This window comes from Polyergus mexicanus, unplaced genomic scaffold (genome assembly GCF_030449975.1).
Source record: "Polyergus mexicanus isolate NDT 795.1 unplaced genomic scaffold, iyPolMexi1.0 SCAF_11, whole genome shotgun sequence".
In the NCBI taxonomy this organism is placed as follows: domain Eukaryota; kingdom Metazoa; phylum Arthropoda; class Insecta; order Hymenoptera; family Formicidae; genus Polyergus; species Polyergus mexicanus.
In genome coordinates this window covers 8674658-8701386 of record NW_027223331.1, presented here as the reverse complement: position 1 = coordinate 8701386, position 26729 = coordinate 8674658, and the positions used below count along the sequence as shown (strand labels likewise).

Genomic DNA, 26729 nt, shown 5'->3' with positions numbered 1-26729 from the left:
CGACAGGGGCCGTTGCGGATATTTATTTTCTACCTGGATGACGATTGGTCACCATCGACGGAATTTTCAACGTACTTCCAAGTTATCGGTACATAGAAGAATACCGATTTATCGGTACATAATAGAAAATTGCTTCATTATTTCGAGAGTTATTCATGTATGATTGAGCTTTTGAGATTTTTATGGAAGATTGAAAATATATTGAAGATAAAGAATGCATCGATATTTAATAATTGCTACTCTTATCACAATGTAAATTTTATGTTATTTAAAATTTTTATGTATTTATTTTATAATCTTCTATTTTCATTCTTCGTAATTCTTATTACACGATAGCAAAATATATTACCTGTTCGACCCAAAGGTTCGTCGTCATGATTTGATTCTTCAAATTCTGTAAGAAAATAATTTTGTGAAAATACACATCGCTGCTGCTCTAAAAATATATTACAACATTCCGTTAGAAACCGATATATCTCACGCTTAATACCGAAATAATTAAAAAATATATATTACGTATATATATATATATATATACGTGTCAACAGCATATCTGTCATACTATAATATAATAATATTAATTACGTTGTAAAGTACAAAATATGCAGCTAAAATATCATTTTTGTCCTCAAATAACAATGTTAATAGTACTTTAAAATATATATTTTATATTTAAAATTTTCTCTCATAATTTCCACCTGTTTTTCTTCGTATTTTTATACGAACAACATTGTGAGAAAATATTATTGCTTACCACATCGATGAGCTGCGAAAGCTTGAGCTTTATTTTAACGGTGAGGGCGTCTGTGACGTTGACCACTGGACGAACCAGCTTGTTGTAATTCGACAAGAGGTCGTCGTATAATCGCTTCGCGTCTGGATTTCCTGAGCATCCTAAAAATACAGAAAAAAAAACATGTCCTAAGCTTGATTCTCGCGTTTAAAAAAAATTTTGGTAATTATTTACTATAACGGACCCAGCTCCAATCACGTTGACCTTGATATATGTTGTCAAGGACATAATCCTGAGTAACTTTTCCTTATAACTTAATCGGCGGTCATTGTTTATTAAAAAGTTATTAACAAATAAAGTTTGAAAAATAAAATATTAATTTTTACATAAGTTTGTAATTTCCACGCAAGAAACGAGGTCCATCTGCATCAGAACCCTGATTTAAATGTGAAACAAGGTCTTTACATAATTAATATAATATTAGAAAAAATCAGTACACATAGGAATCAAAAATTTTATTTATTCTACAGTTGCAAATGTACTGTTTTCATCTAAGGGATACAATGTTGCCATTATTTCAAAAAATTTACGTATTCGTTCACAATATTGATATTTACGTTTAAATATAAACTCAGCCAAATAATGTATGTAATGATAATCACGAGTTCCATATTTTGGTATTCCACTCCCCCCTTAACCCAAATCAAATTTTAGTTTTAAATCAGAAATAGGTTTGGGTTAGGTTATAGCTTCCGGAAGTGGAGTCCCCCCGCAGGGGGGATTGAACCCACTACATCCACGCATACACTTTCCCATTCACACAACAATTCTGGGCTGAACCTCGTTTCGCATTGTAAAGTATATGCATGGATATAGTGGGTTCCGCCCCCCCTGCAGGGGGGCTCCACTTCCGGAAGATATAACCTAACCCAAACCTATTTCTTATTTAAAACAAAAATTTGGTGTGGATTACGTCGTATAACTTAAACCAAATTTTCGTTTCGAATCCAACTTAAACTTTAAATATCTCAAAAATTATAAGAGACCGCCGATTAAGTTATAAGAAAAAGTTATTCAGGATTAAGTCCTTGACAACATATATCAAGGTCAACGTGATTGGAGCTGGGTCCGTTATAGTAAATAATTACCAAAATTTTTTTTATTGAAATAAATTAATAGCAAAAAATTCTGAATTTCAAATATAATATTAAAATTCTATAATTTTAAGTCTATAAAAATATGTATGTTATATATTATTGTACGAACGATTATATATGGTAATTCAAAAATAATTTACTTTATTTCATACGCACAATTAATTTTTAAGTCTATTTCTAAAATATATTTATATATATAAAAAAAAAAGATCTATTATATTTTTATTATATTTTTTAATTGTCATCTCAGAGATTCTTCTTTTTTTTCTTTTTTGTTGATTTTAGTAGTGCAAAGTTTAAGGCTAATATTGCGACGAACAGTTGGATGCCGATAAACGAAGCAAAAATACAGCTCCGTGAAAGGACGCGGAGAGAGGAGAAGCGGGAAATATTTTATACTCGAGGGCAGATATCAAAGGAAGAGAGACAGCCGTGGATGGTTTATCCACGTAACAGGACAGCTCGGTAATTCCGCTTCGTAGTTTTCCCATTATCCGAGCCCATGTGAGAGTACCGTGTGGATTTCGCTTTGCGCATATTTAACCCTTTGCCGTACGGCAGTACATAAAGTATTGCCGTCATTATAAACACCAACACGCTGGCCAAAAGCTACGAGTTGGATATACGCGCTATCGTCCGAACTGTTCTCCATTCATTTGTAATTTCAAGGTAAAATATTAAGCTTCTGGATTTGTGCACAAATTGTTCACGTTAATGTTAAAAGCGGACAAAAGTACGATTTGAAAGCGTATTTTACTTTCGTTTAATTACCTGTCTTCTTGCTAATTCACCGTTTTCTTTGTTCGAACAGATATTTGAAGAATCATAAATAACTGAATATTTAAAAATCCTCATATAATAAATATCCATCTTCGATCTGTCTTGAATAATTATATCGGAAACTGCACGATATAAGATTAATCGAAATAAAAACGCATTTATATCTTGTAAAAATAGCTCAATTTTCTCCATGTTTTTAAATTATCTTACATTATTCATTTATTTATGATGATAAAGACAAAGAGTACAATGGATTATAATTTATTTATATTCGTCGGCTTTGAGGAATTTTCATTATTCAACGATGAAGCGGAGTCGATTATAGAAGTGATAAAATCATTTGTTTATTCAAGAAGGCGCGGATATCTATCGATATCTCGTCATTATGATAATAATATTTATTATGTTTACGTATCATTTTATCGCCATTTTACAAGCTCTTCATGCAACGCGTGCACGAAGCAACGTCGTCAGTGATTTTAATTTTGAAACCGAGCCAGAAAGCACCGGGGGCGAGAAACTGGATTCAAGACAAGCTGGGAAACATATAACCCCGTAAAGCGAAAAGTTTGAACTCGCACGTTAGAATGTCGATAGTGATGTTCCGAGGATTTTCTGAGGATATTCCGAGCTTATCCCGCGTCTTTAATACAAGTAAAGAAAGTATAAATAATTCCCTGAAATAGAAATAATTTTCAAACGCTAAGACTGAAGTACACGTATAAAAATTTTTTTGTAATGTTTAATTAGAAAATGTATCTCGATAGACCTTTATACAGCAGCGTTATTCTTGTATCGATTCTGTTAGGTATACAACTTTGCTTCCGCCGTTTTCCTATAGATGGCTTTAGCGGTAAGTAGTGGTCGAAATAAATAGATCATAGACGTCATGCAATAAACTTGGGCATCTGTCAACATAACCCCATAGAAACATTGGTCGATTTGTGTCTGCTTCATAAAGTTATTCTCGATTGAAAATGTCAGTTTACGAGCTAAATTCTCGTCATTTGCGGGTGGTTTTAATTTTCTGCTTCAATATGAAGAAATCTGCGGCTGAGACTCATCGAATGCTCTCAAATACTTATGGTGAAGCCACTATTAGTGAAAGAACGTGTCGTGAGTGGTTTCAACGCTTCAAGAACGGTGATTTTCACGTCGAAGACCGGCATAGCGGTGGAAGAGAGAAGGTTTTCGAAGATGCAGAATTGGAGGCATTACTTAATGAAGACTCGAGTCAAAGTCAAAAAGAATTGGCACGATGGACAATGCTTTGAATCATAAATGTATAACCAGTTTTTTTACAATAAAGCCTCGAATTTCGGGAAAAAAACGGCGGAAGCAAAGTTGTACACCTAATACGTTGATAGTATTAAAATTTTGGAAAAATCTTTGATAACGATGGAGAAAAAAAATGTTTCTAATTTATACAATTATATTAGGTACATTTAAAGTTATTTGATTTTATACACTTTTGATTAAGGATGTTTTTTGGCTGTACAATAGTAACAAAAAATTGTCAAAATTAAAAAAAAAAATATATATTTCTTATGTTTATACTGAATTGATTTATTTATTTGAAAAATCAAATAAATTCGTATTATAAAAAGAATTAAAGTATCACAAAGTAATATGGTTTTTAATGTCTTCGTAAAAGAAAATAGTTGTAATTAATATTTTTTCTAATTTATTTACAAAAACTTTGATCGTGAATACCCCTTGAAATCAACTATAAGAAACAAAAAAAAACCGAATAATTTACAGAAAGAGAGAAAGAGAGAGAAACAGATAAAATTTTTTTTCAAAAATTTTTAAACGAGTAAGTGGATGTAAATATCAAGTTTTATACAAATATTTATTAGAGTTTTCTTAACATATGTGAAAATGTTTATTTCGTGGCTATGTTTTTTCCTTGTAAAATTTGTCAATAAGTGCTGTAATACGCGATTTTCCATAAGAATAGTAAATTTAAACTTAAATAATTTCCAAACCGTTAAGAGAATTATGCTCAGGTTTTGCACAGATATTCAGAAGAAATATTAAAACAGTATACGAAATTTTCATGCTTTTGTCAATGTTTTGACATATGACACATCCATCCTTAAATACATTTTAATGACACACATGCATATATTTTATTTTAAGTATTTTATATTTAAAAATTCTAATCGTAGAGATTTCGAAGATATAATTAAATATCAACAAACTGTCTATAATTTATACAATTGTGTAATTAATAAATAATATTTATTTAAATAAAAAGATATATAAAATTACGCGAAACGCAAACATTGATTGTTCACACAGGACTTTATTTAAAGGTCTATTTCTGCAATCGCATCATTTGCTGTTTTCTCCGATAAAAATAAAGATGTTACGGCCGTTTGCCAAATGCACTTTATATAGTACAGCGCAATCTCGCATAGGTGCGGGAAAGAAGAATGCTCAGAAATGCGACCGTAAACACAGACTACCATGGTCGCCGTACTATATGTACGTCCGTACTCATTAACCGATAGTGTTACGCATCTCGTAAACCACAGGCAGATGCATGATAATGCGAACGCATGTAACGGCGCGTTCCTGCGTATTATAGCGACATTAGGCTTGCAAATACACCCTCAGGAAAATGCTGTACGAGTCTCAAATAACGGATTCTATGATCTTCATGCACATCCACATCATTATTTGCACATGCACGCGAAAGTAATATTCTCTCATGTTTATATGTACGCGTTTCACATAGTGTATATACAGGGTGTCCCATTTTAAAGGACCCACTCAAATATCTCAGAAACAATGCGTTAAATCGAAAAATGTTTCAAACAAAAGTTGTGTGGCTTCAAGGGGGCCATAAGATAGTGACAATGATTTAATCTTGGAAAATCATTTGAAGGTCATGTGAAGGTCAACTTCAAAATCTTAAATAGAAACCCCCATTTTTTATTTAGTATTCTTGTAGCTGACATCGAGAGCTTTCCAAAACACTATAATAAAGTATTTTTTCATCAAGTACTTTTTGAGTTATTTTATATTTTAATCTGACATATTTTGATATAAAAAATTAAATATCTCGTAAAATATTTAGTTTTTGATAATCTTACCGTAATACTTCTATGTACAGAATAATGAGATAAATCAATTAGTATAAAAAAAAAATTGTTTTTAAGAAAATTATTTACAATGTATTTGTTTAAACAATTATTTGTTTTTTTTGGCACTAATTAATTTGTCTTATTATTCTGTACATAGAAGTATTACGGTAAAATGATCGAAAACTGAATATTTTACGAAATATTTTATTTTTTATATCAAAATATGTCAGATTAAAATATAAAATAACTCAAAAAGTACTTAATGAAAAAATACTTTATTACAGTGTTTTGGAAAGCTCTCGATGTCAGCTACAAGAATACTAAATAAAAAATGGGGGTTTCCATTTAAGATTTTAAAGTTGACCTTCACATGACCTTCAAATGATTTTCCAAGGTCAAATCATTGTCACCATCTTATGGCTCCCTTGAAACCACACAACTTTTGTTTGAAACATTTTTCGATTTAACGCAATGTTTCTGAGATATTTGAGTGGGTCCTTAAAAATGGGACACCCTGTATATATGTATTTCTCCTTCGAAATAAAGAGAACAATTTCTGATAAAAGATATTTTTGTTTATCACAAATAAGAGAAAATGGAATTGATGGCCTAAATTTATTACGAAATTCTATATCCATTTACTGCGGATATGTGTGTATATGTGTTTGCCATAGTCATTTATTAAAAATTCTTTCGAATAAATATAGTATAATTGAAAAAAAATGCGTTCTCTACATTTTAACAAATAATATCTATTAATAATTACATTGAAAACAATTGAATTAAAAATATCTATGTTATATCATTTGAAAAGGAGATAACGCGGTGATTATATTATGTAAAAGATAAATTTTTTTGCCATAATTAATATTGGAAAAGGTAAGATAATTAGATTAGTAAGATTTTGGGCGATTAATATCGATGAATTAATATAGATCAAAGACATGCGATTTTCAGATTGATTATACATACCTGATATGAGCACCAACACTATCCACATGATCCCCACCAGGCTCTTCATCATGTCATTGTGTCACGTCCACCTCATTTCTTCTCGCCTTCGTGCGCTCCAGACTCTTCAGTTTTTGCACTGCAATAAAAAAAGAAAGAAGATGATTGACCGATCATATAGAAACGCAGATGGGGCCTCTCGGTCTTTTCGTTCTAGTTTATAAATTTCATATTATATTGCTAACTTGTAAAAAAAGATATCGCGTTCTAAAGTGCGTAAATATATTATAAAAGTATATATTAATATATACAGGTTTGGGAATGTTACTCTATAAAAGTAACGCGTTACCGTTACCGTTATTTTTTGTAAAAAGTAATTCGTTATTGTTACTCGTTACTGATTTTAAAAAGTAACGCGTTACCGTTACCGTTACTTGCAAAGTAACAATTCGTTACTTTTTCGTTATGTTTTTGTTTTTTGTAATGCTAAAATAAGCTATTAGATTATAAAATTATTTAATAATCAATATTAAATGTAATAATCTATGTTACAATTAAAAACTCTAAATTAGTCTCTATATATAGCAAGCGTTTTTTATATTAAACTTATTTAATGATTCTAATTTTTTATGTTAATATCTTTACTTTTTAATACACTTATCTTTATAGGAATTTAAATTGTAGTTTACAAATTTCAATTTTGTCGAAAATTTTTATCAAACATTGTTTTTAAATATTGATAAGAAAAATATTGATATTATTAAGAGTGTATCCCAATATTCATTATCAGTATCGTGTAATCTATTGTATAATTTACGTTACTATAGATTTACAGTACTGGCAGTGACTATCAGAATACAGTCTATGATAGAAGGCTACAAAATATTTTTCAAAAAATACATCTATTGAATAGATGTAAGATAATGAAGAACCAAAAAAATAACGATAAAAGTAACGATCGTTACCGAAAAAAAGTAACTGTAACGGTAACGACGTTACAAGTAACGCGTTACTTTCCAACCCTGAATATATTGTATATACAAACATGTAAAAAAAAAATATCACGTTCTAAAGTGCGTAAATATATTATAAAAGTATATATTAATATGTGTTAAACATATTTATGTTTGTTAAAATAGTTTCTCTTTGTTTCTCGAGACAGCATTTGCTGCCTCAAATAATTGCCGCCGCAAATTATTGTTATATTGCTACAAAAATTGGGAATCCGCAATTTCGATTAATAGGAGCATTAAAATTTAACGAGTATAATTATTCGTGGTCGCGAAGTGGGATGTCATTTATTGCAACGTTTGTCGGAGATAGCGAATGTATAAAGCGTGCGCAAAGAGCACGAATGACGTTGATTCAGGAATGAGCAGGTAATTATAGGCAAAGACTTACAAGCGTTTTCGCATTCGCGTGCAATGTATTCAATGTGAATTAAACACGTGATGAAGTACGATATTCAGTATGGCGAAAAGTGTGCAATCTAACGAAAAGTGCGATGGTAGTTCTGCAACAGAATTCGAATATTCTAAAATTTAGATGTCATTGCGACTGCGATCGATTTTCATGTTTTCAAAGTCGAGTACTAGAATTTATTTCATTGTCAGATAATTCATAATTCTCGAATTCCTGTATAAGAGCGTTAAATCTGCGATAATGTTGCATTAATTTTTTGTATCAATCTTCAATTGACTGTCAAAATAAAATTAGTGATTTTCAACAGCGATCGATCTGTATTCGAAGTAATCATCGCCGATCTAAATTCTTTCAAAATTCTCTACCCCGCCGCGATTGCAACAACGGCACATAATTTTCTGTATTTGCTCTTTGTGCGAAATAGATATTTGATTCATGGTTTTTACGAGCGGGACTGAGTTTTACGTGCCGTTATCGGTGCCAATTCTCGTGCCAGGAAATTTATGGCAGTCGTAAGAATCGCATTACGCGATGTCGAACTCCTTCTGCATTTTGATATTTTTGCAGGTGATACGCAATGGCTGACGCCAATTATTATCACAATTCTGACATTTTATCCAGTTTTCTGAATTTTAATAAAATATTATCTACAAATCTCTTCTTCGCAAATATTTTAATCCTTTGATAAAACTGATCGTGCAAAAAAAAAAAAAAAAAGAAAAATCACCGATATCACCTACAAATCCTTTAAATTTTCTTTGCTCTTATTTTTAAATTACTCTTCTTACATTTCTCATCATTTTCTATACAATATCTCAATATAATATTAAATATATACATATAATATACGTATATAATACATATTTTATAAAATATCTTTCGAACATCAGGCAAACAATCTTCTATATTACATGTAATTCAATCTTGCTAAAATAAGGATACAGTGTCATTGTAGAACTGATTCTTCAGCTGACAATTTCGTTCCTTACTTGCGGAAAAGATCGTGGCAGAATGTCGCATTGAATCAGTATAAAAGAACAATGACGGTGCAAGTGCCGCCGTCCTGTCGCGCACATGACACAAATCAGCTGATCTGCTGCCCCGATCCCGCCGCTCTGCAGGACTTTCTTCATTTATCCGTTTATGTAACACGCGTATAGCAGTAATGTCGCTCATGTACACGTGCATACGTATCCTCTATTCAGCACAAGAGGATCTGGCCGAAGAAAAACCGACTCGCGCTTTAAATTGCAAAAAAAGACGCGCGCGCATAACGTTGTTTATTGGCAAAAAGAGAATCTCTCTTCTCTCTTTCTCCATCTGTTTTTTTTTTCTCTTATTTATTTACCTCTCATTCACCGTTTATTTTTACCAGTTCAATCACATATACGTATTCTTCCTGTTCTTTGTTTTTCCTCTTTACGCTTTTATTCTGTTCCACTTGTTATGTCGCCATATCGTTTTGTTACTCGTGAATGGTTGCATGAGTATTTCGTGACCCGTTTGTCGTGAACTCGATGGAAAAGAAAATACCTCGAAGAAAACGGTGCATTTCGTAAACATTACGAAACAATATGCAAATACATTTCGGAGTATTTTTTTTTAATCGTATTTTAACATATTAACGTAATTAGCCATGATAAGAGCGATTCTGTTTTCACACGATTATATACATATATATTTGCAAACATTACGATATATCCTATAATTTATTTTATTATTAAACATTTTTAATATACAATATAATCGTGGGGCAAAGAAAAATAAAGATTTGTAAAATTATATGTTTCTATTGCAGGATTCACTTATGGATGGGATACAGTTTCTACAAAAATAATTTTGGAACCGATAACTCTCGAAAAAAAAAAAAAAGAAGATTATTGTATTGGTCGTAGGAGGAAGAGGGAGGGGAGGGGGGGGGGGCAAACAAGGAGCGTTTCGTGGAAATCAGGAAATCCATACGTTTGGCAATCGTTCGCAAATCGCGGGGAAACGGACTTTTCTGGCAAGAGATAGATGACGACCGGGTGAACGGCGGCCGTGTGAGTGGCAGGCACTTATTATTGTCGGTTATCCGGTTCCGCGAGTGCCAATATTCTGTTATGCTCAACCCCGCGCGTCAGTCCAGCATGGCCGGACTGGCTGGCCGGCAACGCATCTCGCCATCCGGTCGCCTCTTATCCGTCCTGCATCCATTATTCGCACGGCAGTCAACTAGCCAACCAACCGATCGGGACTACATTTTTCCACCTTCGAAAACCCGATATCGTTTGGTGATATCGCTATAGAGCCGCGTACAATAAAACTGCATATTGTATACAGAGTATTCGAGACCTTGTGAAACTCGCATCGTTCCTCTTATCTGTGAATTCTTTTGCTGATTCTTCGTGTTTTTTTTTTTTGTTTTTTTTAGTGAAAATATCGAAGAAGAGATAAATTACTATTTGTCAATAATTTTCAAAATTAACCGTTTGAGTGCTGAAGAATTTTCTTATATATATGCTAAAACCACAATTGAGTGAAATGAATAACAACTGCACTTGATATGAATACAACTGATCTCAATAGATGCGAAAATTATACTAACCAACAGCAGCCCTACCGCATTCTCGGTACAAAACAAGAGAAGCGCTATCGCGCTCCTCCGCATTTTTGGCAAACGACAAGTGAAGCGCGATAGCGCTTCGCCGCACTCAAACGGTTAATATATTAAAAGGTTTGTTTTTCCTCTCTTTTATTCGTATGAAATCTTTAACTAATCTTTAAATTTAAAATTTGTTGAAGAAATATTGACCATCTAAAATGAAGTCCAAAACTTTATCCTCCTTGTATTCCAAAAATTATCATGTTAAAAAGTTTGTTATAAATTGTTTACCATTGTTAATTCTTAGAATTTAATATTCTTGTTGAAGCAAAATCGATTCCAAAAATTGATCAAAAGATCCGCTTGTAAAAAGTGAATCAATAGAACTGTAACAACATTCTCTCTCTGCCTATTTACAACAGATAAGAGAAACTTCGGCGCGATGTACGACGAAATAAAAACTCGACAAGCTATTAATCGAACTCGATCTACGTGTAAAATCCGAAAAGCTTTCAATGAAAACAATCCAGCAGTCGAATCTTCATCAACGATCGTATATTGCATAGCACGGTCGACAAACCATGCTTCGTTTTATTTAAATTATTTTCTTTCTGTGTAGATAGCTTCATTTATTTATCACGGATATATTTGATGTTAAATATTTAAAACATAAAATATTATAAAATTCCTATGAAATATAAAAAAGCCTTGCATCGTAATTCCAAAAATACAATTGACCGATGAGAGATATTGCAAAGTATTTCTTCGAATTAAAATTCACAATACGTAAGACAAACGAAAGGCTTATCGAACAGACGTGCGAGATGGGCTCGATTAATACGTAAGATTTAACGATGAGCACGTATTCGGATTACTGTCTCGTTTCACTCGAGAATCGTTTAGGAAACTTCACGTTCTCTTCGTTCCCATCCGAAAGTTATTTCTGCAACGTGGCCTGGGATCGATAAACCCCGAATCCGTCCGTCCCTCTATCCATGCCTGCCACTTTCGCGAGCTTAAGAGGTGGATAATTATCTCCGCTACATGCGAGCAAGAAGCTCTTTAAACGGCTTTTCCGGGATCCGCTTTCTTTCGTCGCCGCCGCGTGTCATCGACAAAAAGCTAGCTAGTAAATGAGCTTTCTCATCAACCGTCGTATAAAGAGTGAATAAAATGTACACATACAATGTATATCAAAAAATATTCGATTATAAATATACGTCAAAATAATTTCTTGTTTAATAATTGGGTATTTTTTTAAAATATTTTATCAAGCGTCAAAATTTGACATATTAAAATTACATTTACCGGAAATATATAACGGGAGATATCAGTTTTACCAATTTTAAGTCAATGAAAATAAAATAATATCTTTTCGTAAGTATATCGACTTATTGAATTACATGTTATCTGAATTTGTATTTATCGCATCCTCGTATTCTTAAATAAAAACTTATCGCTTTTCAACTTATCATAAATTCTTACTTGACAATTCTTCATAAATCTATTTAACCGAAGGTTATAAATATATGTATAACGCGCATTTCTTATCACGATAGTGATACGCGCCGACGTTATTTTATTCATCAATCTCATTAGTACTTTATTAAGGAACAATATTTTCAATCCCCTGCAATTAACTTCCATAAATTAACAATACCTTATGACAAACCATCCACCGACGCAACTTCATTAATAAAGGTTCTGATTACATTAATTATTTTATTAGCGGTTATTGCGCGCAAACCGTGCGCAAGATGTGCATATAAATGCGCTATTAATTATAATGGATACAGAATGTGCCTTTTAAGATTTACATGAAATTTAAGAATACTTGCGAATGTATTTTTGATGTAAATTTGAAATCAAAAGTTTCGCCCAGATAAATGATCATAAAATATAGCTCAATAAACTATATAAATCCACTGATTACGATGAATCTCATCTTTTATCGAATATATTGATCAGAGATATACAGGGTGTCCCATTTTAAAGGACCCACTCAAATATCTCAGAAACACTGCGTTAAATCGAAAAATGTTTCAAACAAAAGTTGTGTGGCTTCAAGGGGGCCATAAGATGGTGACAATGATTTGACCTTTTGAAAATCATTTGAAGGTCATGTGAAGGTCAACTTTAAAATCTTAAATAGAAACCCCCATTTTTTATTTAGTATTCTTGTAGCTGACATCGAGAGCTTTCCAAAACACTATAATAAAGTATTTTTTCATTAAGTACTTTTTGAGTTATTTTATATTTTAATCTGACATATTTTGATATAAAATATTAAATATCTCGTAAAATATTTAGTTTTTGATAATCTTACCGTAATACTTCTATGTACAGAAAAATGAGATAAATCAATTAGTATAAAAAAAAAAATTGTTTTTAAGAAAATTATTTACAATGTATTTTTTGAAACAATTATTTGTTTTTTTTGGCACTAATTAATTTGTCTTATTATTCTGTACATAGAAGTATTACGGTAAAATTATCGAAAACTGAATATTTTACGAAATATTTTATTTTTTATATAAAAATATGTCGGACTAAAATATAAAATAACTCAAAAAGTACTTCATAAAAAAATACTTTATTATAGTGTTTTGGAAAGCTCTCGATGTGAGCTACAAGAATAAAAAATGGGGATTTCCATTTAAGATTTTAAAGTTGACCTTCACGTGACCTTGAAATGATTTTCCAAGGTCAAATCATTGTCACCATCTTATGGCCCCCTTGAAGCCACACAACTTTGGTTTGAAACATTTTTCGATTTAACGCAGTATTTCTGAGATATTTGAGTGGGTCCTTTAAAATGGGACACCCTGTATACCATGCGTATTAAATTAGTTAAAAAAAAATTATATATTATTAATGTATGCTATTAAAATATAATAAATATTTTTAAATAAATATAATGCATATATCCATTTCGGTTTCTGGCTTGGAATTTAGTCAACCAGATACAATTTCGATAAACCGAATATTCTGTCGTATTAATTAATGTAGGTATTATTGGAATTGTGGCGCGTACTTACACGATTCTCATGTATAAAAATCGCGCTCGCGGGAATTATCGGACATTCGGCAGGCTGGAATTTAGCGAACTGTCCTACGCGTCACAGGAGTAACGTAAAACACGACGCTCTCTTTCTCCCTAATCCTGAGGGAGAGAGTACAAATTCGACACGTGAGACCGCGATTAACGATTCTCGGATCGTTTTAAAAATGGTCTAATAAAACGAGAACGGATCAGTCGAAGGCAGCCAAGAGAATTGATAATTAATCTGTATGTCGCGGTTGTCGGCGAGAAACTCTCCCGCGGATCGCGATCGATCGAAAATGTAAAAACGTATAATAATATGGACGGTATAGCGAAGTGTCGTTGCGCTGTATGTCGCGCGTTTTTTAATAAAAATATAACGGCGTATCATAAAAGAATTACGATCCATGCGAGATGAGTATAAACGAGCGGGATCCTTTCACGAGACCGACCATTTTGCAAAAACCTTTTCCGCAACGAGCCCGCCTGTAGAATATATTCTATATTTTTCTAGCCCGACATACGCTCACAGATGTATTAGTGACAAAGTGATCAATGCTCGAATAACTTCGAATAACATATGCATAGATCTTTACAAATAATATAAAAACATTAAAAATGATCATCTGCAGAAAATATGCGTTAATTTTTAACTTAATAACGACAAAATTTCCTTCGATGAAGGAATGCTAATCAATGAAATAAAATAATCATAATCCTTGAGTTTACTCAAATCAAAGTACACATAATAATTTTGACACATAAATTATCGTATTAATACGACTAATATAAACGCTGATATTTTTACTCGATATTAAGACCGATGTGTTTTCATAAAAATTGACAAAAATTGATTTTTCCGAAATGATTTGTCATCTTATTATCCGCAATAGAGATTCATTTATTGAAGGGCAGATGATTTATTACGTGACGCTGAGCCTTATCTATCAATGTCTCGCGATAAAAGAGGCAATCGCCAATGGTCAATCGATCTCAAATCGATTAACATTATGGAAAATTCAAACTCTATAAACAAACCGCCATCGTGCTCGTCAAATCGTGCGAATATTCGCGTTAAATTATTCCCCTACAAATGAATCAATCGAATCTTCGATTTTACTTGATTGTCGTGGGGGCGATCGGTTCAACGTTCCAATAATACAAAGTGCAATTTTAAAAGAACACGCCCAATGCTTTTCAAGAGGCTAACGATCGTTCCTTCAGGCGCGACGTAACTTCACCAAATGATCGATATTTCGCTGCAGTAATTGAACCTACCTCGGAGATGAAAGAACCTGTTCTAGCGCAATTTATTCGCTGTGGATGAAAAATTCAACGCCGCAAATTATCGCGTAGATATGCATATTACAAATTATTCTCGAAAAAGGGCGATCGACCTCATTCAACCGATACTAAGTTTATCTAAAACCAAACAACTATTCAGTAATTATTCAAAGAATTATAGAGCAACATTTTCCTTGGCAAGTTTATGATTAAACTTTAAAAAAAAGTTGTGATATTAGTGAAGAGAATATAATATCTCTAACCAAATAACAATTATTATATGACGGATTTTTATTCGAACTCAGCTTGCGAAATAACTAATGATTATTATAAGTAGTGAATAAATTATATAAAAATCATTAGAGAAAAATAATAAATAAATAATTAAGAAAATAATTCTGTAAATAATAATTTTAAAAAATCATATCAAGATAGTTATAAGTAATAAAATGCATGGTTTCAATTCAACCTTCTATTTTTCTATAGGAACTTGATACATAGATTTATATTATCCATGCGACTTAATGTCTTTCAAGAGATAGGAGAACCAAAATATACGTTAAACGATGAAATTTCGTATTTAGATTACGACGATATTGCGTATGTAGATGATTACTAACATTCCAGCGGGAAAACGGATGTTGGTGAAATTCCTGGCATTCGCCAGGTGTCTCGTGGGACGTCTTTAATATTATATCGTCCCAGGAACTTCCGCCAACATGGTGAAAGATATTTTCCAAAAGTTTCGATCTGATATTACCCTTCAATAGCTAATGAAGTATGCGTATATTAAATAATTTAATCGATTACAACAAAAGATAGTAATTATCGTAACCGAATTATTTTTAATTTAGAACTTATGAGTTGGCTTGTTTATTATAATTATAGATCCATATTTGTAAGTGCCTTTTCATATCTCGTTTTTAGTATATTAGTATTTTACTTAGGAAGAGCGTGTGTGTTTCGCAAAATTACAGCTACATTAATTAAACGCGCCCCTTTGCGGTACTTTAATCTGCTCAATAGGGCACATAATGTGTAACACATTAGATCAACGAACTTGTCGTGGTCGCCGGAAGGCGGAAATTCCTAAGCTATGCCGTCTACTAGATACGTCTTACTTCTCATCGAACAATCCCAGAAATGTTTCACGGCATTCCAGAAATTCCAAGAAGAGTGAGAGAAACGGAGAATGGTACTTGCGAATCTCGTTAAAGTGGGAAAGCTCTTAAAGGATATATCGACAAAACAAATTTTATATATTAAGTTTTATATAAAATAGGGGAATCATATCAGATTGGATTATATGTATTAGGTATACAACTTTGCTTCCGCCGTTTTCCTATAGATGGCTTTAGCGGTAGTGGTTGAAATAAATAGATCATAGATGTCATGCAATAAACTTGGGCATCTGTCAACATAACCCCATAGAAACATTAGTCGATTTGTGTCTGCATCATAAAGTTATTCTCCATTGAAAATGTCAGTTTACGAGCCAAATTCTCGTCATTTGCGGGAGGTTTTAATTTTCTGCTTCAATATGAAGAAATCTGCGGCTGAGGCTCATCGAATGCTCTCAAATACTTATGGTGAAGCCGATATTAGTGAAAGAACGTGTCGTGAGTGGTTTCAACGCTTCAAGAACGGTGATTTTCACGTCGAAGACCGGCATAGCGGTGGAAGAGAGAAGGTTTTCGAAGATGCAGAATTGGAGGCATTACTTAATGAAGACTCGAGTCAAAGTCAAAAAGAATTGTCACGATCATTGGGAGTGACTCAACAAGCAATTTCAAAACGCCTCAAAGACATATAACCAGTTTTTTACAATAAAGCCTCGAATTTCGGAAAAAAAACGGCGGAAGCAAAGTTGTACACCTAATATATAAATATGATGAAGAAAATTTGATAAGAAAAAAAATTTTCAACATCGAGCCCAGAAGCGTTTAAAATAAATTACTTTGATGTGACGAAAGGTTGAAATTCCATATTCATAATGCGTTATCAACCTAAAAGCTAAATATTTTACCACACCTGCGTCACGATTAATAGCATTTATGTTTAGACAAAAAATTTAATGCAACAGGTGGTATATATATATATATATATATATAATACTTTATGAATATATTTTGTACTTTCGATAAATACAATATGTATAATCCTCGTAATTGCTTTTCCAAGCCATTTTTCCTCTTTTCTTACTTACTCGATTTCTAGGTATTAGAATTTTTATTTTCTTGTGTAAAATCTCGATAGAAATTCATCAATCTAAAATACAGCTCCATTTGAAATTCCGGATTGATTAAACGATAGATTATTGCAAATCCCATTATCGGCGAGAACGATTATTATTATGCAATCGTGCGATTTGACTAACAATTGCGACGCTGCAAATACAAAACGGCTGACAAGCGGATCTCGCGATATAGGCGCATAAAGGGTCCCTTATTCTCGCGGATAATCGAATATCGGTACGGAGATTCGGAACGCTTGTGCGCGCCAACGGACGCGATGGTAAAAGACGTTGGAGATTCTGTGGGAATCTTGGCATGCAGCACAGCCCCTATCTCCGTGCAATCGGTATCACTCGGCAAAATCAATTCGGCTGCACCTCGGCTCATAGAAAATGAAATATTCCCGACCGTGCGCGACGCATATCTTTCGATTCGCTCGCTTCGCGCGCGTTGAAACTTTCATTTGCCTTTAGATGTCTATGATGGATTCAATCTTGAATTCATCGTACAATGATATATACATATAAGAAATACGAAAGTGATAGACGCCATTTTATGCGCCCGGAGATGTAGAAGATACGGAGAGAAAAGAAAAAAAAAATAATTATTCATAGATACAGAAGCAAAACATGCGTTACAAAATAAACACTGGATATATAATATTGAATTGTATAACAATAAATGTGATTTAGTACAATATAAATATGATCCAAAAATTGTAATTTTATAATACATTCATCTATACTTCCTTTAGATTTTTCTTGTAAAATTTCATATTTCGCGTACATGAGTGAGAATCATCTGATTTTCACTTGGCGATATTACTTTCCTCTACAATTGCACGATATGATATGGAAATTCTATTGAAGTTTACGGAGTGTAACGCAACGATCGCTTTTGTGTACTACAGTACAGCTATAGTAACGTATTCAAAAGACGCACGTTCGCCTAACACGCACAATGCGTCGGTCGATGCACGTCAATGCATCATAATATGTATGTTGCGTTCAACGATGTAGAAACTTATTCAACCGCAACGACAACGATAAAACAATCGTATCGATGAAAGGAGTCGAGGACGAAAATGTTGCGCGAAACGAACGCGAGATTTTAGATATCTCTATTATTATTTTTATTTTAGCCACAATATGTATGAGTGTTTGTGTTTGCAGTTTATAATATTGCACTTTGAAAAAGGAACGTTACGATTTGAAAGAATCCTTGTGAGAAAACATACTGCAAAAAAAGAAAATAAATTTTAAAAAATAGATTTTATTTTTCTAGTTTCATTGAACGAATTTTTAACATGAAATAAAGTCATATTTGTTAACTTCTAACTCATAAAGTTCCAGTGATCACATCCACTTTGAATGGATTGTATAAAGAACATATTGAGTATGATAGAGAAATGCAAATATAAATTTTTTTTTTTTTAAAGTAAATTTGATAAAATAAAATTTATTCCCGAGATAAAACCAATATTTATATTTTTCAATTTAATGATTTCAATATAATAAAAAAATACAAAACAATTCCGTAATTACGCACGTGACTAATTAATATGAATAAATTGAACCCGATATTGAATAAAGATAAATCGTAATTTTATAAAGATTTTTTTTTTCTAAATTGACACATTGTAACTTTGCGTTCGAAAGCTTGCACAGCAATAGAACCAGATGTTTCTACGATTTTAAAGAAAAGTATAGAAAAAGAGTGCACAGGAAGAAGAGACGAACTCTTACGTAAGAAATCCGGCTTTTCTATTCTGGCGTCTTAAACTTTTGTTTGGTTCGGCGACTAATGAAGACGGACTGCGACGATTGAGGGTTAATAAAATCAAGATACGGTGTAGAGAGAAATGAAAAAAGCGCATCGCCACGGATATAGGAAACAAAGCGCGGACGTTTGTAATCGCTCGATCGGGGCTGTAAAAGGGCCGAGAGGTGAAGGAACAGGCGGCATAGGGTAGATAGGTAGGTAGAAGGAGGACAGGATGGAGAAAAAGGTAAGGCGGGAGAGAGGTTGTCCCGTAAGTAGGTCGTATCTCACGGCTCGATATCGTCGAACCGCTCTTTTGTATCTTCCGTTAAATTGGGTTACGGGGAGTACTGTCTTCTCGGAAAAAAAGTGCCCTTGGTGTCCATGATTGCAAAGGGGACATTCTCATAATCATTGAGCGTATCCGCGCAGGATGACCGATGGCATCTCGAATTACAAACGGGATCTCTCTCTAACAATGTGACATGGGAAATCGTATATCTCATTTTAATAAGACAAGTGTCACATTTCGAAATGTCTGCTTTTAAGAGAAAGAAAGTTGCCGAACGCAATTAGATCTGTAATAATGCAATTAACGATTTTATATATTGTGCAGTTTTATAATATAAATTTCACTCATCAAAATGTCAAATTAAATAAAAGTCTATGAAAAAGATTTCAATTTTAAAAAATTCTTTTCTTTATTTATTTTATAATCATAAAATGAGATTCCTGATAGATTAAAATTTCCTGAATTTCTAAGCTCATTTCTTCATCAACGTTAAAAATAATATTCTTTTTTTAAATGCCTGAAAAAAATTTTTAGATATATGTGAAAATACAAGAGACACGTCAAACTGTTCTTTCACTAATTTCTAATTACATTTGTATAATTAATTGCAACAAAATTTCTTTCTCAATAATCTTTATGAAAGTTTTGCGAATTGTTTGCTTAGGAAATACTAATGAATTCTTCTCGGTGTAATAATAGATATCTATCTCGATATTAATAAATAAATGTGTAATAATTTTGAAGCGTACGAGAGATAGCGGCCGTGAATCGTGATGCAAAGAGATAGACCAAATAGCTTTCCTCGAACTTCAGATTTGTCGGCGAGTGCAATCTTGACAGACGCAGAGCAACAATGCCGGGGAATCTATGGCACTCGAAACTGCCGGCTGCCACGTCGGAAGATTCGCTCTGCATTTGCGACGATCTGGCGATTCTCGACGGCGCGTTGCGATATGCATTGATCTAGCAAGGGTCCCATACAGCACTGCAAGATTGCAACAACATTGCAGCAACATTTTTCTGCAAGATTGCAACAACATTGCAGCAACATTTTTCTGCAAGATTGCAACATTGCAGAAACATTACGAAATGTTGCTGCAACGTTGTTATGATATTGCAGCAACAGTAAAATGTCCGCCTACAGAAATATTGCAATATAATATTGCAGCAACATAGCAATATAATATATATGCAATAATGCTTTATGTATATTTATCGACATAACATCTTTAACATATGAAAAAAATAATAAGAAATTAGGCATATAAGAATCAGAATTTAGTGTGTATATAGATTTTCTGTATTATAATAATAACGAAATTATAAATTGCAAATTTTTCGGTACACATTCGATTTCCTTCAGTGACAAAGAATATCTAAGAGAAATAAAAAAAACTCAATTTGCAATTTTGTAAATTCACAATCTCTTTGTATCCGAAATATTCAGATATGCAAAAAGATTGTGGTGGATTTACGCATACAAGTTTTTTCACATCTCTCTTGTCTTCATATAATCTCAAAATTTATTTATTAAAATCTGAAGTATCTTGCATGTTAAAAAATTATTATCAAATTTTTGATTTTATATACGAATGGAAACTATTAAAAGAATTCTTAGTCCAATGTCTGAGTCCCCTGTGTTGGGGTTATATCATACAATTTAAGCTAATAAAAATAGTTATTATATCTTTAATCTTATTAGTCGCTCTTTGTAAGCTTTGTATAATCATCGTGACTAAAAATTAAATACGGAATAGATAGCGCAATATGCGCCGCATAGCGGTAAACGAATGAACTAGCGATTATCGAATACTTTTTTTGGAATATTTTTGGAATGTTGCTGTAACATTACTAAAGTTATATTGTAAAATAATGTCTTTGTAATATTTCTGCAACATTAAACTACAATATGCAATATTGCAATATTGCAGCAATGTTGTTGCAAGCTTTAGTGCTGTATGGGGTATGTATTATATTAGTTAGCAGGATTGAATAAGGAAAAAGTGCAAATCTGATTTCGCGAGAATGTAGCGTATCAAATCTAAGTCTCATCATCTTTCGATTATAATCGTGCACGTGTAAAGCGCGTGTAAAATAAAATACATAAAAATAACTTGATATATTTCCGATCCATTGTTGGTTTTTTTTTTCTTTTTTAGCGGATTATTTAAGGGAAGAACAGAAATGTAAAGATTATCGCTAACACACGACACATACGCATATTTTGTTGATAGAAAGATGCGAAGTGTCAAGAAAGCAGTTCTCTTCATCTTAAAAGAACCTTTCGAGAAAAAAGGGAGATCAAAGAAATTCTTTTTTGAATTGTTCTTAAAGGGACGTTACGCCGAGGGTATTGAATGAATCAAATCGCAAGATGAAAGAACCATACAAGCAAAAACGATAAAATGCCGGAAGCTGATAACTTGAAGTTTTCAAACCATGATGGTGCTTACGTCGCACGTCATTTAGAGTTGTAGTTTCTCTCACGCAAACAGAAGTTCGATAATATACTTTTACTAGAAGCTTTGTGATACTCGACAGCCGCACGTACGCGGAATGAAAACGGAAAGGAAAGAGAAGAATAAGAAAAAGGATCTCGGATCTCAACCGAGATTATGCCTACAATGTGTTTCGATTCTTCGCCTCAGAGGCATCGTGCAACATTTTTGCAATGATGGATTTAAAACATCTCAAAATCTAATTTCTAATCCTTTATAAAAGGTGAATTGTTGTGTGTTTGGGCTTTCTTGTCAAAAGTATAGTTTTAATCGCTAAACCATCGAATCGGCCAACAATCATATATCGCGATAATAATAACATATATATGCATTATAAAATTCCTATCGAGAATTCGTGCCACGAAATTGGTCGCTTCACCTCTGGTCGTGGCCAACCGCGAGACTCGAAGCGACTTGCATTCGATCGATAGGTCGTTGCATTCCGTGTGCAGGCGTTCGTTTCGCGGCCGATGCAATTGCGCATACACAAGCGTCCTAATCGGCAGTTCGTGCAGCTCGATTCTCGGCCATGAATGATTGCACGAAATCAAGGCACGGGACTAATTTGCACGGGCGACTTCAGTACGCGCGATAATCCGACAACTCAAAACAGAACCCGACAATCCCCTTGATAATAATTAAATGCCGCTCTCGTGATCAATCGGATTATTTTCAACGATTGCCGGAGAAATACGTAATACATGCCAGCCTATTTTCGCTGAAATATCGATCTTACGTGAAAAAAAAGCGTTAAAGCAATGCTAAGGAGGGGAAAAAAAAGAAAAAACGATTTCAACTCCATAAAAGAAGCTGCTGCTAAAATACGGTGGATTGGTGGGATATATTTTTCGTTGTATTATATCTTTTATATTGTATAATAGAAATATTATTTTATTATAATATATTAGAATAATTATTATAATTAGAATATAATAAAATATACTATAATTTAAAAAATTAAAGTTCTTGTTATATTGTGTAAAAATATAAAAAAAAAGTATCTGTCTTGAATCTCTTGAAACTTAGATCCCGTTTCTTCGAAAAGAATGAAATTCTTTTTTTCGTTGGAGTTATTTTAACGATTGCTCTACACGCGATATCGATATTTTTGCAAAGAATGAAGAAGAATATATTACATGAAATGTATTTTTTCACGATTGTTAAAATATAAAAAAACAATATAAAATAATATAATATAATAGCATAAAATAATATAAATAATTTATATCCGTAATTATATTATATATACATTATTAAAAAAAAAAAAAAAAAAAACCTTCCTTTTTTTACAATTTTTTTTTTCTCTATACTGATTAATAATTGAGTATGTTTACTAGTAAAAAGTAGACAATTTTTAAATTAAGCAAATGGATCTCCCTCTAAAATACAAAATAATTATAGACAATTATTTATATTTATTGTCTGGAAAAGGATATTATATAAGTTACCTATCTTATTTACTTTAATATAATTAAAATATATTATAATATCTTAATGTATGTGCAAGAACGAGAATCACTTATTTATATCTGAGAAAGAATGCAAAAAAGTATTAAATACATGCATTTGATGATTATTAGTTTTTACATATAAGTCATGTGTACGAAACATGAGGCCACCAATTCCATGGGGATCACTTCATTCTTCTACTTTCAAGCTGCATCGCATACCACAACGTCCAACTGTTCGATTGAAAATCCCAATATGTCGATCCTCATCGACACCGCCGACATATTCTAAGGCTTTCCTTTGTCATTCCGGTGTGTTCTAGAATTCGAAGGACCCTCGCGTATGCACACGCATATCCCATCTGTGACCCAATAAGAGAAACGGATTGATGCAAAAGATTCAATGATTAACCATTTCAAATTAAAAAGATAAATATTGAAAATTTTCTGTTGTATTTATAAATTCTGTAACATTTCGGATTTAATATAATGTTATATTAATTTGTTGACTTTGTCAAAAAAGAACAGTGTTGAAATAGGACCAAATTAAGGGAAATGTATGAAATCGGTCTATCTTTATATTTTTGGGCTTGCTGAATTTGAATATGAAGCTTAAAATTGCCCAAAATGCAGAGATATTTGTGAAAATGTAGTTTTTCTACAGGAAAGCCTCGTTTTACAGTAAATATTTTCTAATAAATAAATGGTGATTCCCTGGACTTTGGACAATTTTAAGCTTGATATTCGAGTTTAGCGGGCTGAAAAATATAAAGATAGACCGATTTCATACATTTCCCTTACAGGCAAATTTTATTTCAACATATCGTTTTTTCGATGCGCTAAAAAAATCCTTTATCATGCTTTCTTATCGCGGATAATTTATCAATAAAGTATCTTTTATCACGAAAATTTATAATATCAAATATAATAATGATAAATATTAGAAAATTTAGAAAACTATCGAATCCACTTCACACAACTCTTAAATAGTTACTCCATTATTGGTAAAATCCGCAATGAATGGAGAATGAAAGCTCTAATTGGAACATCCCTTGAGCATCCTGTAAATATCGCACGATCCGCTTAGGAATATCTGACGGAAATTTATTTTAGCGCGTCAGCATTAACGGGCCGCATCCTACGTGCAACAGGTGATTACATGCGTTCGGCAAATATCGTCCAATTAAACGTCACCGTATACCAACGGCTTTCGACACGATGACACAATTTTGATGACGCAGTGTGATTTCAAACGCTTCCGGTAAGCAAAGATAACACGTGTTAAGTGAGATAATCGCTTCTACTTGATGTGGAAACAATCGCGTGAAATATCAATATTAAAATAATTTTTCTCTTTTTTAACTCTTTATTAATTATATAAATTATTTATAATTTTATCATAAAAAATGATAACATATTAGGTGTACAACTTTGCTTCCACCGTTTTCCTATAGATGGCTTTAGCGGTAAGTAGTGGTCGAAATAAATAGATCATAGACGTCATGCCATAAACTTGGGCATCTGTCAACATAACCCCATAGAAACATTAGTCGATTTGTGTCTGCATCATAAAGTTATTCTCGATTGAAAATGTCAGTTTACGAGCCAAATTCTCGTCATTTGCGGGAGGTTTTAATTTTCTGCTTCAATATGAAGAAATCTGCGGCTGAGGCTCATCGAATGCTCTCAAATACTTATGGTGAAGCCGCTATTAGTGAAAGAACGTGTCGTGAGTGGTTTCAACGCTTCAAGAACGGTGATCTTCACGTCGAAGACCGGCATAGCGGTGGAAGAGAGAAGGTTTTCGAAGATGCAGAATTGGAGGCATTACTTAATGAAGACTCGAGTCAAAGTCAAAAAGAATTGGCACGATGGACAATGCTTTGAATCATAAATGTATAACCAGTTTTTTACAATAAAGCCTCGAATTTCGGAAAAAAAAAACGGCGGAAGCAAAGTTGTACACCTAATATATAAAATAATAATAATATAGGACATACCGAAATATAACAATTGTATTAGATAATTAAAATTAATAATCTATATTTTATATAAACTGTTAATTTTTTTAAATTATTATTCATACACGTGCGAGAAATTTATTAGCCTATTTAATTCGACGATTTAATTAAGGCTGGAATTTTACGAGGAAAAGGGATTACGATTGTACGAATCTTATAATGATTTCCAAGGTAATTTGAATTGTGTGCGTCGACGGTAATTTATACGAATTTTCATATACTCGTATTCTCTTGAAAATATATTTGAAACGCATATAGAGAGAGACTATCGCTCAGTAAATTTGATCTGCCGTCTTACATTTAACTTTTAGATTTTAATTCAGAGTCCAACCTAGATTCAAATACGATTCGAATGGCATTTATAAAAGTCGTGCGGAGCGTTTCAATCGAAAAATGCTGCATTAACAAAACGAAATCGAGATAACTCGCCCCATCAATGAAATTTTCATAATGCCCACTGATTCGTAATCATATAACTTTTACATTATTATGATAGTAGGAAATTTGTGATATTACTAGTTCCACCAGAATTACATACAGTTGAAGCCGTAAAATGCAACATAATACAAGTCCATTCTTTTTAATAACGTTATATTATGGTTTCAATCAAGATTATCAATATGCAAAAATAATATTATCCGTATATAAAAGTATAAATATTTTGTTAATATATTAAAAAGATTAAAATAAATTAATAATATTAATAATATTAAATTAATAAATTAATTTTATCATTATAAAATTCTAGTTCTTAGCTAATTAATACTATAAACTTCTTATGAAAAATTATATATATATATATATATATATATATATATATATATATTTTTTTTTTTTAATAAGACGACTAGCGCTCTCTTACAAGACGTTGAAAACTGCTTCGCGTTTAATCCTCTTCGAAGGTAACTATAAGTAGATAAACGGTATCACTAGTCGACCTTGCGTGTAATGCAGGGGTGTGAGTCGGAATTACGCGTACCCGAGCTGTTAAGGTAAGCATGAAGGGAAGTATTTCTTAATTAGTGACAGCATCTCTCGAACGGGGCTGGTCTTGAGGTGTCTTGAGGTGAGTTGAGCCGCTCCCACGGAGCCGTGCCCCTCACGGCTCGCTCGTAGATCATGATTTGCCCTAAGTGCCTTAAGTTCCATGTCGACGTCGGCGCCGATAAATGATCGTAAACGGCTCGTAAACTAGTGCCAACGGTGAAAATTGACGGGTAGCTCAAGAGCCTCTATTGTACGTACTTATACTTAAATTACGCACGGTCATGTTAATGATACTTATTATCGAAAAAATGGTGTATATATATTCAAAAGTATGTAAAATATTTTTCGTTATAATTACTTACACACACACACACACACACACACACACACACATATATATATATATATATATATAAAACAATAAGACAAATTAATTAGTGCC

At 32.6% G+C, this 26729-nt stretch overlaps 1 protein-coding gene across 8 annotated transcripts in view; it reads right to left on the bottom strand.

Moving 5' to 3' along the window:
- The window catches only part of Nachra3 (nicotinic acetylcholine receptor alpha3 subunit), an 86057-nt gene that overhangs the window by 15586 nt on the left and 43742 nt on the right, over nucleotides 1–26729 (bottom strand). For 7 of the 8 annotated variants that reach the window (XR_011447578.1, XR_011447577.1, XM_070304478.1 and 4 more), the window contains 3 exons: nucleotides 6735–6852; nucleotides 755–894; nucleotides 350–394 (listed from right to left, as the gene is read on the bottom strand). Coding sequence is in view for 6 of the 8 variants with exons in the window: in XM_070304478.1 (XP_070160579.1) it covers nucleotides 350–394; nucleotides 755–894; nucleotides 6735–6786 (237 nt within the window). In the remaining 2 variants the exon portion in view is untranslated. Of the gene's footprint in view, nucleotides 1–349; nucleotides 395–754; nucleotides 895–6734; nucleotides 6853–23418; nucleotides 23642–26729 lie in introns of all 8 variants that reach the window. The other variant, XM_070304479.1, reaches the window with a different exon arrangement.